Source organism: Lissotriton vulgaris, chromosome 10 (genome assembly GCF_964263255.1).
Source record: "Lissotriton vulgaris chromosome 10, aLisVul1.2, whole genome shotgun sequence".
Lineage (NCBI taxonomy): Eukaryota > Metazoa > Chordata > Amphibia > Caudata > Salamandridae > Lissotriton > Lissotriton vulgaris.
Window position 1 is genome coordinate 559,331,099 of NC_141698.1, and position 15,926 is coordinate 559,347,024.

Here is a 15,926-nt window from a genome sequence, read left to right on the forward strand (position 1 = left end):
CGTAAAGCCTTGCACATTTCTTCAAACACGAACCTTTGTGTCGGTATGTTGAATTGGCAAAACGTATCTAACACTACACGAGGAGGATTTCTAAAGGGGTATTTCATCCAACCCATCGCCATATTATACAATGAGTCACGCTCCCTACCACCAGGAAGCTGAGTTCGTCTTTGAGGACCGTCCGAACCAGCGGACTCAAGAATAGGTCCAAGAGAATTAAAGAAGTTAGCAGCAACAGAGGGGGTACGACGTCGGACAGATGGAGAAGAAGAGTAACACAATGAGGTAACAAGAGAAGAGCCAGGAGCAGAAGTAGCAGCAGTAGTAACCAGAACAGCAGGAGCAGCGGAAACAGCGGGAGCAGGAGTATGGGGAAGTACAAGTGGAGGAGCAGTAGGGACGGAAGCAGGTAGAGGAGCAGGAACATTTTGAGGGACAGGTTGTGGAACGGGAGCAGGAGGAACAGGTGCAGGAGGAACCCCAGGAGTTACAGTGCCCTGTGCGTACGGAGGTGGCGACTTCAAGAGATAAGACATTAAAGGGTCATCTGCAGATTCCTCCTTCTTATCCGTACCCGTCGGTAAGGCGGGATAGCACTTGTCTACAGACATACGCTGCAATCTATCGAAAACTTCCTTTACCTTTTCCTCCTTATCTCGCTGAAACTGCTCTGCATTTCTTACCGTAGTAACAACTCCTTCTTTCTTATTGCGTTTAATCTGTCTGATCTCTCTCTGTTTGGCTTCTTTACGCCACAACCGAAAGGCATCAAACATGGCCGGCCTTGATTTTTTCTGAAACAATTTAGCTTCTAAATTATCTAAGATCGGGGTCTCAAAACTACCATGAGGTGGCCAACTAAGGACACCATCCTTTTTAGTATAGCGAATCCAATATTCATTAAAGGTAATCGGACCTAACCCATGTTTGCTATATAGCTCATAAGTTGGAGTTCCAACCGGAGGTATCGGACACAAATCCTCCAGTCGGGAATCCGCACCACAACGTCTAAAACAACTGAACAAAGTACTACGGCCAGGCATCTTGCACACTAGCCGAGTTTCACAAACTTCAAGGGTTATAGGATTAACAATGTCCCTGCAAAGAGCAAAAACCCTCGGTTTTTGGCGACTGCAGACGTCAAATATCACAACAAAGAACCAAGTACTAAGAACCACAAATGCAATGGAACCATGCAACAACTAAGCACCCACAACTAAGGAATCCGGGAGCGACCCACAAATACTTAACTCAAAGATCGATGGCGTCACCAGGAAGGCCCGTCAATCGTCTCGCTGTACCAAGGTCTACTCCAGGCGCCAAAACAGGTCTACAGTCAGGGCAGCAGTCCGTCGCAGCCGTCAGGAGGCGGGGATCTTCGCTCAAAAAGTCGTCGGGCCACTTGTTTCGACAACAGGATCGATGAAGCGGGGTGCACCTTCCCTCGGAGATTTCACACGAAGTTCCTCACGATCGTCGGGCTTGGACCGGTACCACTGATGCAGCCCCACGTTGGGCGCCAACTGAAGGACTGGGTTTTCTTAAGACCCAGCGGTGCCAGGGGACAACACCTGAAACCTTCGTGGGTAACCTGTTCCGGCGTACAAATGACAGAGACACTGGACACTTCCTTCGGCGTCAAAGATTCGAGGTTTATTACTGCAGGGAACACAGAAGTCACGAGAAGTACATAACATGTAGGTTCACGGAGCCTGATTCGAATTGCCACTGTGGGTCGCTCCTTTTATACAGTTTTCTCTCATAGGTTAACATGGTAAACAAAAGGTTACAACTCGGTTCCCATCGTAAAACCATGAGGGGTTACTTTCATGTATTCAAGGCCCGGAACATAAGTACAGAAACGTTTGGTGGTTCCCAACTGTAAAAACCCATCTTCCCACCATTAGTACATTCCAATCAACAATAAACAGATCGAGGAAAGGACAGAAACAGGTGCAGAGGAAGACAGAAACAGTGGGGAGATCGGAAAGGGTGTAAAAGGGGTGGTATCGGGAAACACGAGCTGCAGGCATCAAAGGGACGTGCCTAATGAGATGCACAACTAAGACAATAGACCGGCACGGCAAGATGAGCCTCGAGCGGGGCCATCTGCCTTACAGTGCCGTCCCCCTCATCATAAAGACACTTTCAAAGGAAACGTGTCTTCCGCAAGAGTTTGGGAATCCCAGGGTCGCGAAGCGGACAGCGTCCGTTCGCTGGCTACTTGAGGGCAAGAGACAAAATGGATGCCGCATCTAAGATGGAACCTGTGGGCTCGAATGTAGAAACCCACGAAACAAACGAACGGTTTAGGTTAGCACAGCGAAAATGCGTACACCCACTAAACTCGTCATTTGCGGTTCATAGATACCAGACTCGACCATATTCGTACGAGTCGAAAACACCACTTACGATTGTCACGGAACCTCAAGAGCTTAATACCCCTGATTAGGCATTGAAGCGCTTTTTTGGAGAGTAGCACACTACTTCGGGACCCATAGAGGATTAGTGTTGAATTAGTATAGTGAAACATGCAAGTCCATTTTAAGTGGTGGATAGGTTAGTCAGTTATTTGGATTTGGAATGATAGCAGAAGGATAGAGGAGGAAAAAGGTTTGTATTTATATCGCGCTTGTTACCCCTGATGTGGTGTTGACGCACGCTATTCAGGAAGCCCATAAAGGATTAGTGGTGAATTAATATGGTGAAATATGAAGTAATTTCAGTGGTGGATATTAGTCAGTTATTTGGAGTGAGAAGGATAGCGAAGGGATAAAAGGGGAAGAAAGGTTTGCATTCATATAGCACTTGTTACCCCTGATGGGTGTTGAAGTGCTTTTTTGGTGAGTAGCACGCCACTCCGGAACCCATAAAGGATTAGTGTTGAAAATTAGTATAGTAAAATATGAAGTAATTTGAGTAGTGGATATGTTATTCAGTTATTTGGGTAGAGAAGGGTAGGTGGTGGGATAGAAGAAATGCGTTACTTACCTGTAACTGCAGTTATCCAGTATTGGCATCTTTCATAGATTCACATGCCCGAATCACCCCCCGTCGCCGAGATGGGAGTCCCCGGCACACAAACAAAGCAATGTCCCACCAGACATACAGAGCAATAGGCCAAAGGCTTCACATCAGCAACACATCCAGGTCCCCCTGCAACAAGCACCAAACTCCAGAGAACAACCAATCAGCCACCACCACCCTTCGGAACCTCCCCCCAGAAAGAGCTCCAGTCCCCCAGATCCTCGTAAGCACAGTGCAAAGTAGAGGTATCGCTGAGAGAACTAGGTGAGCCCTTCCAGGGGAGGAAACACACTATAGACTCTTCGAGACCCTGGCTTAATTATTTCAGTCAACTTACAGGATAAAGTCATGAAGGCCAAGTACACTGAGCAAGTCTTAGCAGTAATATATGTAATGCATGAGGGTTTGTGAAAGAGTAATGTCAGAGTTTGAGTTAACTTTTATGAGGTAGGCATTATAAAAATTGTATAAGAACTATGTTCTAAATACTTTCATATCTATAACTATGGTAGAAAATAAGTTTCAGCTATGGAAGTCAGTAGTAGGGTAACCTGTAGTGGAAATCTTTAACTTTCTTAAGTGGGGCAAACCCCTGTCTATCACCTTTGCTTTGAGACCAATGTTTCATGTATTGATGCTGACTTGTAAAGTGCTAAAGTAGTTATCGTCAGATGTTCTGCCAACCTTTTGTTTGAAAATGCCTCTGTCTGCAGAAAGTGGGGTATGTTATTAACACAGTAATGACAATTAGATTTTTCATTCGTACTCCAAAAACGTACAGCTTATTGGAGAAACATGTTGGCATACAGTTTTAGACTCAAGAGACCAATAACTCAATGATGTACCTGTTAAATTGTGAAACAAAAGAACTTAACACTTTTCTAGGTCATAACTTCGGCAATGTTTTATTGTAGCAGGTGGTTGTCTCCGGAAAGCATCATCTGAACAAAGGAGAACATCTTCTCCAATCACAGACCAGGCTTTATTTGTCAACAAATGAAAAAGATGATTTATCGTTTACAGTTGCATTGAGGAATAATGGAACCACCAAAGCAAAGAACTACACGGCCAACTTAGAGGTAAGAGTCTAAAAGCTCTCTTTAATGGGATAGTATCTGATTTTGATTGAGGTGATATGTGATATTGTAGTAAATATTATTTTGTTCAAAAACATTGATTACTACTCTTAAACTTTTTTATCCAACAAATCTGTTTATGTTACCTGGTCAGAGGTCTTGAGTCCTTTCAAGAGACCAACTTAAAACATTAAAAGAAGATACATTCCACACATTTAAAAAGCTATGTATCCATCCCTAAAACATCTCTGTGATTTTTAAATTATGTCCATTGTACCGCATTGTAGTACTCACCCATGGCTAGTGGCATCCATTTTTGGTTAGATTAACAGATATTAGAAAGCTCCTTGCCTCATTACAGGGATTAAAGATTGTCACACAAATGCATGCTACTTGGCATGGTCCTGAGTAAATATAGCAGAATGCTCTTGTGTCTCTGCTCCTAACAGGCGTGGTCAGGATTATAGCACTGAGGTGCACTCTTACCCTGGGAACTGCTCTGGTGGCTTCCCTCTCTGGGCAGGGTGATAGATAATACAAACCGCTGTAGTAGCACATGTGCACCACACAGCGCACCCCACATACACAGAGGTGTCTTGCAATTGGGAATTTCTAAGCAGATGTAAGTGGAGAGGCTCCCCTATCTGAACCGCCGACAATTGACTAATCCTCCAGCCATTTTAGTCCTGAAATGTTTTTTTTCCTCGTCCCAGTGGTTGAGCACTTTGCGACCCAGCTGTAAGCCCATCCGAACAAAAGGTGCACTGTGAAGCAGTAGAGTGGGAGAGGGTGTTACCCAGGAGAAAACAAGGGGGAAGAAGAGAGGTAGAAAAAAAGTTACACACAGGAAACTGGGGAGGCGCCTCCGTCCTTCCGAAATGTTGGACTCCGATCACAAACACGTGGGCACTGTGTAGTGATGCACAGCATCTGAATAACACAATTCCCAGATATATCCATATGTATGTGGGCTGCTCTGAGCAAACCAAAACTGGCTAGAATGCATGTGGCCTGTTCTGTGATGTGGCCTGATAAGGGACATTCTGCAGAGTTGCAATACTACCCTGTAGGTTCAGCACTCTATCACTGGCACCCACCAGTCTCAACCTCAGAGGCTACCTTCTGTTTCATGCTCGGGTTCACGCTCTCATCCAGGTGCGTGTTTTTTCCCATCATATTTTCTCCGTTTTCTGCTGAAGGTCACCTTCAGCGCCCAGATACCCCTAGGGGTGACAGTGCTGCGCTTTACAAATGCCGTTTGATTGAATGATTGATTGAAAAGCGGTGAACCAATCAGCCCAGACAGCCAAGAGAAAGGCCCCAGAACAGCTCTACCAACTGCGTACAAATGTAAAATTCTGATTATCTGGGTATCAGGCATTAAAAAAAAGTCTGTTGGTGAAGTCTGACTGCTTTGGAGAAAACTTGGAGGCTTGTTGGACTTAAAGCCTGTGAGATCATTGTGGGCCACTCTGGTGAGACAGGACGATTTTACCTGGGCTGGAGAAACGCTTTAAATGTAATGCTCAACTTACCAGTGGATGTACTTTGTTCGCTAAGTGAAACTGACACAGTTACGGAATGCATAATCACTGCTTAGAGAAAATATGACACATGTATAATATATGTATATTGAATTGATAAGCAAAATTGACTGAGTTCCATTGTGAGGCTTTCTATGAAACGCAAAGACATTTGTAATTGCGCATGTAAAATATTAGACATTTGTATGAGAACAAATGTAAAAATTAACCTTTGCTCTGTTTAAAATGTTTGCTACAAAAAACCGCAATTGACTCATTGCAGGAAATTGTTTTTTTCCGAATGGCGTGTTGATTTGATAATGATCTCATCATTTAAAGTCCAGTAGTCTGAGGAATGAAATGTTGCTTCATTAGTTAACTCGTTACAAATTGCGTCTTTTCAGATAGGGCATAGCATGTTAATTTTGATCACCACAATCTGTATGTATCGGTATTTACCAGACATTCTCCCTGGTAAATTGCGGTAGGTTTCTCCTGCCGCAATTTAGCTAAGGAAAAGTGTGGGGGATGGGGTCCGATCAAAATGAGGGTTCTGCGTCACCACAGATGTAACTGAAAAATAACCTCAAAATGTCAAAATGTCACGAAATTGATCCATTTCTGATAATTACACTATTAGAATATCACATCACACAAATTCACTTAGACAGTTTAACAAATACTATGTTTTTGTTCTCGCACAACAGCTGAAAGCCTCTGAGAGGGTGCACATGGCGGTGATGGGTAGGTACACCACATCACCCACTCGTGGCCGCATCTTGCTGGAGGGAAATGTCGATGAAAAGGAGAAATTAAGATTTGCTGCCTCCAAAGATAAAGGCTGCCTCCAGTGCTCAGTGGAGCACATAACAGGTAATGCAGCTTGAATGCCTCACCAAACCGACATAGTGTTAAAAAAGCAACAAACTCTGTTCATCTCTTTTCCAAATGCTTTTTTTCCACGTTGATATTATAACTGGGCTATACATTTCATATTAGAATTAATGTTTTATTTAACACCGCTTGGTATCCGAAAGCTGATTGCCGCAGGGATTTTATTCATACTGTTAACTAAGCCAGACATTGTCAGATTGCAAACATCTGAGCAACAATGCTCCTATTAAAAGCTTCAAGGCTCTTCTGGTTATATTCAGGGTTCCAAAGTTATGCTCTCTGAAATACTTCAAAGTCCTTGATGTCAAGCCATGTGTTGGTCAGCGTTCTTGAGACAAGAAGTCTAGTATAAGAGCACACTGTTCATCCTGAATAAGAAATAACCTCTGAAAATGTGTCTGAAAGGTTTTTCCTATAACTGCCTCTCTAAGGGTGATTGGTCTAAAAGTATTTTAACTAAAAATATAAAACTATTCTAAAAAAGGTGCAGCATTGCACACAATCAAGGCCCAGTTCGGAGATAGGACACCCGAATGTAATTCATTTGAATAGAAAAAAATGAACAAATTGCTTTTAGTTAGGAAGCCAGAAGACCCCACTAATTGGCAAGTCTTCAATTTACAGACATATATCAGATTTGACTCTTTCCCATAGGTACTTCTTGCTATAGATTCACTATATTCTGAAAAGGTTCAGGGCACCATATTGGATTTGGCAAAGTAGCACCCACTAGGGGTGTGACACAGGCCCCTGCAGCCCCTTTGGAGCAGGGGGCCCTAACCCTTTAGGGGTGCCCTGACCCTCCAATGGGCCCTTTTGCAGCCAAAGGACAATGAGTATCTGCAAGATATAGGAGGCTCTGGGACTTCTCCTTCATTCTGCAGGGGGTGCCCCTCATTTTGTGTTACGCCATGGCACCTAAATCCGTGCCTATGGGACCAAGGGGATGCAGTTGCTTCTTTGATGCCATAAAAAGGGACTGCATCCACCTCACAAAGAGCGGCACACGTACCCTTGATGTCAATCTCTATATTAAGGTCAGGTGAGCATCAAAACTATACAGCAAGAGGGGCTCTAGGGCTCCCCTTCAGCCATTTATTTAGGCAGCCCCCCTGAACCATGCATAAAGAGTGTGTCATTTACGTTTTTGAAGGCCTGAGGAGTACTTCAGTCTCACCATTTATGATTGATTATTAGGTGTTTTAGTCTTAATGCATGAGCAGCGCTTCCCATTTAGGTGAATAGAAACGGCCATGATGTGCGAAATCAAAAAGGCGCCTCGATTAGTACTCGTTCGTAAATGTGATTTGTGCTCTTGAAAGTGTTTCCTAAACCTGGTGTTGCACCAAGGGTAAATGTGTTCATTAAACTGATTTTGCACATACTCATGATCTCATGCTCCTACAGACTTTTCATCAAGCGTGATTTTGCACCAGAGTGAATATATGCACCTATATTAGTATTGGACCTAATATCCTTGGTGTGGCTTTCCCCAAAATTTTTGCCTTCAAGCCTCCTGTTTTTTCTGACTTTGTTTTTGCTTGCTTTAGGACTCTGCACTCTTTACCACTGCTAACCATTGCTAAAGGTCTTGTGTTTTCTCCTTTAAACATGGTAACATAGGCTTACAATCAAATTACATATTTGATTTACTTGTAAGTCCCTAGTAAAGTGATACTTCATATACCCAGGGACTGTAAATTAAATAACTACTAGTGAGTCTGCTGCACTGATTGTACCACCCACTCAGTAGTCCTTTAAAATGTCTCAGGACTGCCACTGCACAAATGAATAAACTCAGATCTGTGACTGGGGGTGAATGTTTGATTTGTTTAGAATTCTGCCATCATCTGTACTTTCTGCTTTTATCGTCCTCAGTGGGAAAAGTATGCCAAGACATGGTTCCTGTGCTCATTGTGCCACTGGATACAAGCTATACTGGCTGATGATCGGTGATACCCTGAAACTCGTTCTAGGATGCTTGTTTCCGGTCCAGGGAGGACCTGGCCTGGCAGTTTGGTCTGGACTGTTCTCATGGGGAGCAGGGTCATGACTGATTGGCACATAGCTGGATTCAAACTGGGGTGGTGTGGCGAGCAAAATTATGATGGATTAAACCCAGATCTGGGGGTGAATGTTTGATTTGTTCGGCATTCCGTTCACCATCTGTTCTTTTTGCTTTTGTCACCCTAAGTGGGATGGGTATGTCCAGACTTGGGTCCTGTGCTCATTGTGCCACTGGATTCAAGCTTGCCTGGCTGATGAGGTTTGAAACCCTGAGAGTGGTCCCAGGGGGCTTGTTTCCGGCACAGGGAGGACCAGGCCTGGCAGTTCGGGCTGGACTGTTCCCATGGGGAAAGGGTCAAGACTCATTTGAATATGGCTGGGTGGAAACTGGGCTGGAGTGGTGAGCAAAAAAGTTGGGTTAAGCCCAGATCTGTGACTGGGTTGAATGTCTTATTTGTTCAGCATTCCATCCATAATCTGTTCTTTTTTCAGTAGTGGTCCTGCAGCATTCATAGTGCCACCCACTTAAGTAGCCCTTTAAACATATCACAGTCCTGCCACTGCATCCTGTGTTTGCAGTTTCAAACTGCAATTTCGACCTGGTAAGATAAACCACTTGCCAGGCCCAAACCTCTCTTTTTATTAAATACACATCACCCCTAGGGTAGGCCCTAAACAACCCAGAAGGTAGGGTGCAATGTATTAATTTAAGTTTCACATGCACTGGTAGTGAAAAACCTCTATATTCGTTTTTCCCTATTGTGAGGCCTACTTCTCCCACAGGATAATATCGGGTTAACTTAGTACATTTAATAAGTGATAACTTTCAATTGGGAGCAGGCATGAATGTCTAGTTTGGTGTGTAAAAAATGTAATTGAGCGTTTTCTGCCTGTATCCTGGGTCACATGACTAGGTATAGCTGGCAGTTCGTCTTTGTGTATTGCTCCAAGCCAGTGAAGCAAAGGCCTCAGATGTTGGCAGGAAGGGCCATCTCTGACTTAATGAGGAGGAGGAGCTGTCCCCTACCACACATGTACATCACAAAGGATTTGATGCTAGTTTATTATGACCACAGGCAAGGCAAGCAAGGCAGGCAGGCAGGCAGGAAATTCCAAACACCTCTGGGGTGGAAACCTTCAGAACTCACCCCTCAGAAAGCAAAAGATAACAGCATATATGTTGGTATAAACCAAAGTAGAGTCAACCATAGCTTTGCAAATGATCAGAGACAAACTCCTCTTCATGCAACACTGACCTACCACCCCATCAGTGGCTGATGAATATTGCTGTTGGTGCTCCCCTTTCCTAGAATTCTTCAAAGGCTAAGTGACTGTCCCTGAAGACAGGGAGTTTTTTCCCACCTCACCCCATTAGGCCAGAAGAAAATTTGTCCTTTAAAAAAAAAAAAAAAAAAAAGTTGTTGTCCTTTCTGTTTTTTTAGCTTAATTTTCTTGTAGAATACATAATTACAATGTTTTCCTGTCTCTGGTGGGGACAAATGTTATGAGCCCCATGTTTAGATGTCAGTTGATTGGTGTGGTTATTTTAAATGGTCCAAAATAAGTTTTCCTCCAAACATTAAATTGCAAGGATATTGATAACCCATTCTGGCGTGGCGGTACCAGGCAAACTTCTACTATGGTTTCTAGGTTAAATTGCAAGCCCACAGAATAAACTACCATGGAACCATGGGTCAGGAAGGAGACGGCCCTGCTTGTGCAGATTGGAGTCTCTTCTAGCATATTCCATTCCAATGGGCCACACCCATGTTTTCTAGACTGATACGGCTGTTTTTTGTTGGTTTTGTTTTTACTCTGCACATTGAAACACTTCTAATCAGGCCCCTGTGCATTTATTCTGACCCTAAAGCATATCGAAATTGGTGACACTCCTAATTTCCATATTTAACTAACATATAAGTTGCTAGCATATGGTAGAAATGTGTACACAGGGCCTGCACGTTAAATGCCATTAGAGGTCTGCAGCACATATTGGCCACCTCTGAAGTGACAATGCAAGGAATGTTCCAGGCCTGCCCCTGCAGCCTGTGTAGGCAGCTTTAAAACTGCCAGTTTGGGGGGGGGGCGTGGCTAGCAGCCGACCAAGATGGCTGTGTAGCCCTTCACATTAATCCACATACTAATCCGGCAATCAACGCAGCTCCAGGATCGGATTCCAAGGCCCAGGACCAGCAGGCGAAGAACGGTAAAAGTCCGGAAACGCTCCGGAGCTGGGAACTGCGGAAATCAAGGGACGAACATCGGCGGCCTACACAGCAACCAAAGACTGCGGCCTAAAGTGACTCAAGGCCTGAAGCGGAAGCGAAGGTGTAGCGGACTCCGGCGAATCAAAAGACCACCACGCCTCAAACACGAGCGGAACAACCGGGAATAATCTGCAGTAAGCAGCGGCACAAACATAATGGCTACAAGCGGCGAGGGAAGAACACACAGACAGCGCAACGGGAAAAATCGACACAGGGGGCTCACCGTGCTCACCACACAATAAGGCAAGGAACAACAACATATACGACGCAGGTGTACACGTGCACAGCATTACTAACAGCACACTAGGAATGAGCGAAGGACCCCCCCGAAGGTGAGAAGAGAGCGGCGGAAGCAAAGGGGGAACCGACAGCGGCCTACCCCATATGCCGAGACTGGGACAAAAAGTAAACTGAGGCCGGAGAAGGAGGGAAGTGCGTGTGGAAACACAGCAACAGCAGAACCGGTCATACCTGGAGCGCAGAGACAAAGCGAGAGTGAGGAGTGCCCTTGGACGAGCAAACGGCAGAGTGAGACGCGAGCAGGAAAGGAGCGTGGGTGAGGCCCGACACCGAAGGAGCAATCATGAGCCTGAGCACAAGGGTTACAACAAGGCCAGAGGACGAAACACACACTCTGCACATTCAGCCGCGGCTGACCTAACGAAGGTGGACACGACTGCAGTGCAACCAGAAACGCAACATTGGTAGACCAGGTCAGCATTACAACAAGGTGACCCGGGACACGCCAGAACTCGAGTCGGTGGCGACCATCTAACAGGAGCTGCAGACAAACTAGAACCGCTGCCCAGGCCAACCCCCGAGTCAAATAGAGGGCTAAGATTAGCAACTAACAACTCACGGGACCGGTGCCCAAACATGAAAAATGTAGTGAAACAGCTGCCTGATTAACCTGCTGTACAAAATGGGGTGGTGATGGACGGAGCATCTGAACCAATCAAACACTCACACCCAGTCAAAAGATCTGGGTTTGATCCATCACCGTTCTTTAGCCCACTCTGCCACCCCAGTTCAGACATGGCTATATGCAAACCAGTCTGACCCTGTGCCTCATGGGAACAGTCCAGCCCGAACTGCCAAGCCATGCCTTCCCTGGACCGGAAACAAGCTTCCGAGGACCGGTTTCTGGCATTACAGCCGTCTTCAGCCCGGCTTGCTTGAATCCAGTGGCAAAGTGAGCAAGGGACTCACGTCTGAGCATACCCTGCCACACTTATGGCGGCCAAAAGCGGTACAAAAGGGGGTGGTGATGGACGGAACTTCTGAACCAATCAAACACTCACACCCAGTCAAAAGATCTGGGTTTGATCCATCACCGTTCTTTAGCCCACTCTGCCACCCCAGTTCAGACATGGCTATATGCAAATCAGTCTGACCCTGTGCCTCATGGGAACAGTCCAGCCCGAACTGCCAAGCCATGCCTTCCCTGGATCGGCCAGCGGGGCCAACATGTCTGGCAGGGGTCCTAGAAATCAAACAACGCAGGCAAAACTGGACAAATATGCATACGACATAAGTTTCCCACCCCTGACGGAAGGACGCCCATCCACAGGAAAAACACCGGACGGTGAAGGGGCAAAGAAAGTGACGCTGGAGGACATTATGAAAGCACTATCGAGCTTACCAACAACAGTAGGGACAATCTCAACAGACGTCTCGCTGCTGCGGGCAGACTTCCACAAAATGGCTGAACGGGTTAAGGAAGTGGAGGTGGTCATCAAGTCTCTGTTGGAGGACACGTCAGAACTACAAACGGCGATGACCAGGAAGGGCGCTCAAGAAGGAACAATGTACGCATTCTTGGGGTTCCTGAGACCGAAGGCACCCAAGCAATGGACCTCTACGTGAAGGAACTGATCAAGACAAGACTGCAACCCAAGGGACTGTCAAGTTTCTTTTCAGTAGAGCGAGCACATAGGGTTCCTGGCGGCAAACCAAAAACCAGGAGCTGCCCCGAGACCAGTGCTGGCCAGATTATTTAACTTTCGAGACAGGGACGTGATCCTCCAAACGGCAAGAATTTCCCCACCAATTCGAATACATAACTCTACGATCACTTTCTTCCCCGACTATACAGCCGAGGTCTCAAATCGCAGGAGGAGTTTCATGGAAGTCAGAAAAGCACTAAGATCACACGAACTACCCTACTCCATTTTGTTTCCAGCACAGCTTAGAGTAGCAGCTGAAGGGAAAACATGGTTCTTTGAAACACCAGAAGCTGCTTATAATTGGCTAGAGGGATGGAGACGAGTAGAGGGCCCCCGTCGTGGAAACAAAAATCACAGACACCAGAAGGAAGACGAACACCCCGGATCTCAAGCATCAAGGCGAGAGGATCCAGACCACTCACCGGGAACAAAAGCTGAACGAAACGAACATGGGCCGGATTCTTGAATAACCGGCTCCCGAGATAATATCTGTTGACATGAACAATGAAGGTCGGGCCGACTATGGACACTGGACTGAGGCGGGCCTTGGAGAGCAGGAAGGGCCGCTGCTCTCACGGGACCTTTTACCCTGACATGCAAGTACTATGGTTTGAGGAGGGGAGAAGCACTCTGCTAAGTTGGGGTGGTGGGCGGTTGCAAATCCGTTAAGCAGGGAGGCAGGGAGGGTGGGAGGGATGGAGGTTGAAGTTATTGTTTTTTTGTTCTTTTGGTTTCTGGCAGGTCTCGACAGTGTGGACACATCGCAAGCTCGGCTAGTTGGCAGGTACATTAATGTCTTAGCACAGAAGCGATTCCTCATACCTAAGCAAGCCACTCATGGCGCTAGATTCGCAACTTAACAACACTTGTGAAATGACACAGGAGACCCAGTAGCACCCCTACGGATAGTAACATGGAATGTAAGAGGCTTAGGCGATAAAATAAAGAGGGGTCTAGTACTACAGGCCCTAAAACGACATGGCCCAGCACTAGTGCTTTTACAAGAAACGCACCTCACGGGGAAGGCATGCAAGGCTCTGGATAGATGGGGGTACAAAATGGCGGCACACTCCGAGTTCTCCTCGGGATCAAGGGGGACGGGTGGAGAAGTGTGGCTCAGGGGTTAAAGGCGGCAGACCTGGAGCTTGAGTTCGGCCCTGGACCAGGGTTCAATTCCCCGCCTCGGCGGGTCTTGGGCTCAATAATTCCACGGACTCGATAATTCTCGCTCCGGTGCCTTCTCGACTCACGGGTTCACACTCTGCGACTCTGGGCAATAGCTTGCTTAATCTCCACAACGGCCCCTCGCGGTGGGATGCCTGGCTTTCACCTTGTGGATACCCTGCCAGGGTTATCTCACAGGGGAATACCAGGACGGGTTCCCTAAGCAAGCGCGGAGATGCCCCAGGGTAAGTCGTGCGCTATATAAGTTCATTCATTTCCTTTCATTTCATATCCTGGTAAAGAAAACCTCTCCACTCATAATACTACAGAGTCAGGTAGATGACCAGGGACGTTTCGCAGCGATACAAGGGCAGTGGGAGGTCAGACTTCTGAATATAGTATCAGTCTATATACCTCCGGCGCTCCAATCAGTGGCACTGCCTGCACTGGGAGAATTCATTCTAGCCCTACCAGAAGGTGACCTTATTATGGGAGGAGATTTCAATACAACAATAAACACTAATGTGGACAGGTTCCCTGCTCGACCTCAGACATCCGCACCTTCCCGGACCCAGGGCTTCTTAGAGGCAATGGGGTTGGTAGATGTTTGGAGAATCATGCACCCCGCTGCTTGCCAGTACACATACCACTCAGCAGTGTACAATAGTCTATCACAAATAGATTACTTCCTGATGTTGGGCGCTAGACTGCAAAACGTCGAGGAAATAGAAATTATGCCCAGGGGCATCTCGGATCACTCCCCGGTGATACTAACACTCTTTTGCCAAGAGAAATCTCGTAAGAGGTTATAATATCCTATCTACCCTAACTATCTTAAGATTCCCAGCATTAAGATGGAACTTAAGAAAACTACTAAACATTATTTTGAGGAAAAGACAACGTCAGTAGAATTGCAGCCAATAGTATGGGAAGCATATAAGACAGTCCTTAGGGGTCAAGCAATAGCCTCTATCACCGGGTATAAACGGACACAGCAGCGGGAGATGGCAGAATTGGAACTAACATTGCAGGCAGCGGACACGGCACACATGGCAGACCCCTCACCAGAAACAGCACACTGCCTGAGCATACATCAGCAACAATATAGGGACCATCTAAAAAACCGAACTGTCGATAACATCAAGGCAACAGTGCACAAAATATACGATGTAGGAGACAAAGCAGGTAAGATGCTGGCTTGGTTAGATAAGAGGGGAAAGATCCAGGGGAATACAGCAGTTGCGAACGCGGGAGGGGACACTCTAGACACATCCTGAGGAGATAGTATACACACTGGAGGAATATTTTAGAGAGGTATACACTTCAAGCCAAGAATTGTCGGAGGCTGAAGCAATGGACTCACTCAGACACATAGAGACGCAGACACTTACGCCTGAAACAGCCTTAGAACTGGAGGCGGACCTGACGACAGACGAAATTCAAACAGCAATCCGTTCGGTTCAATCTGGAAAAGCGCTGGGCCCCAATGGGATCCCCATAGAATGGTACAAGCTTATGACCGAGTGTTAGACCTGACATCCTTGGCGTGGTTTTTCCCCCATCTTATTGCCTCTGACTCATGTATTTTTGATGCTGTGCTGGATTTCGTTTTTGCTGGTTTAGATGCTTTGGACCCTCTGCCACTGCTGATCAGTGTCAGAGGGTAAGTGCTCCCTCTGTAAATTGTCATATTGATTGGGTATACCTGATTGGCATATTTGTATCACCATGAAGTCCCTAGTAAAGTGCACTGTGTGTGCCAGGGCTGGTGATGACAGATGCTACTAGTGGGCCTGCAGCGCAGATTGCGCCACCCACATGAGTAGCTCTAAAATGGTATCTCAGGCCTGCCAGCGCAGGGCCTGTGTGCAGTCAGTGGACTGCCATGTCCGCCTGGCCAGTGTCCCCACTGGCTGGGCTTAACCCTCCCCTGTCTGTGCCCATCAGCCACCCCTATGGAAGGCTCAAGGTACCCCCCTGGGCAGGGTGCAGTGTATGGATAGGGTAGAGCATGTACTAGTG

General features: G+C 46.4%; 1 protein-coding gene across 1 annotated transcript in view; it reads left to right on the plus strand.

The window, feature by feature from the left end:
• Positions 1-15,926, plus strand: part of APOLTP (apolipoprotein lipid transfer particle homolog) — a 1,141,779-nt gene that overhangs the window by 899,873 nt on the left and 225,980 nt on the right. The window contains exons 58-59 of the mRNA XM_086941409.1: positions 3,942-4,106; positions 6,334-6,499. Of these exons, the coding sequence (XP_086797535.1) occupies positions 3,942-4,106; positions 6,334-6,499 (331 nt within the window). The remainder of the gene's footprint in view (positions 1-3,941; positions 4,107-6,333; positions 6,500-15,926) is intronic.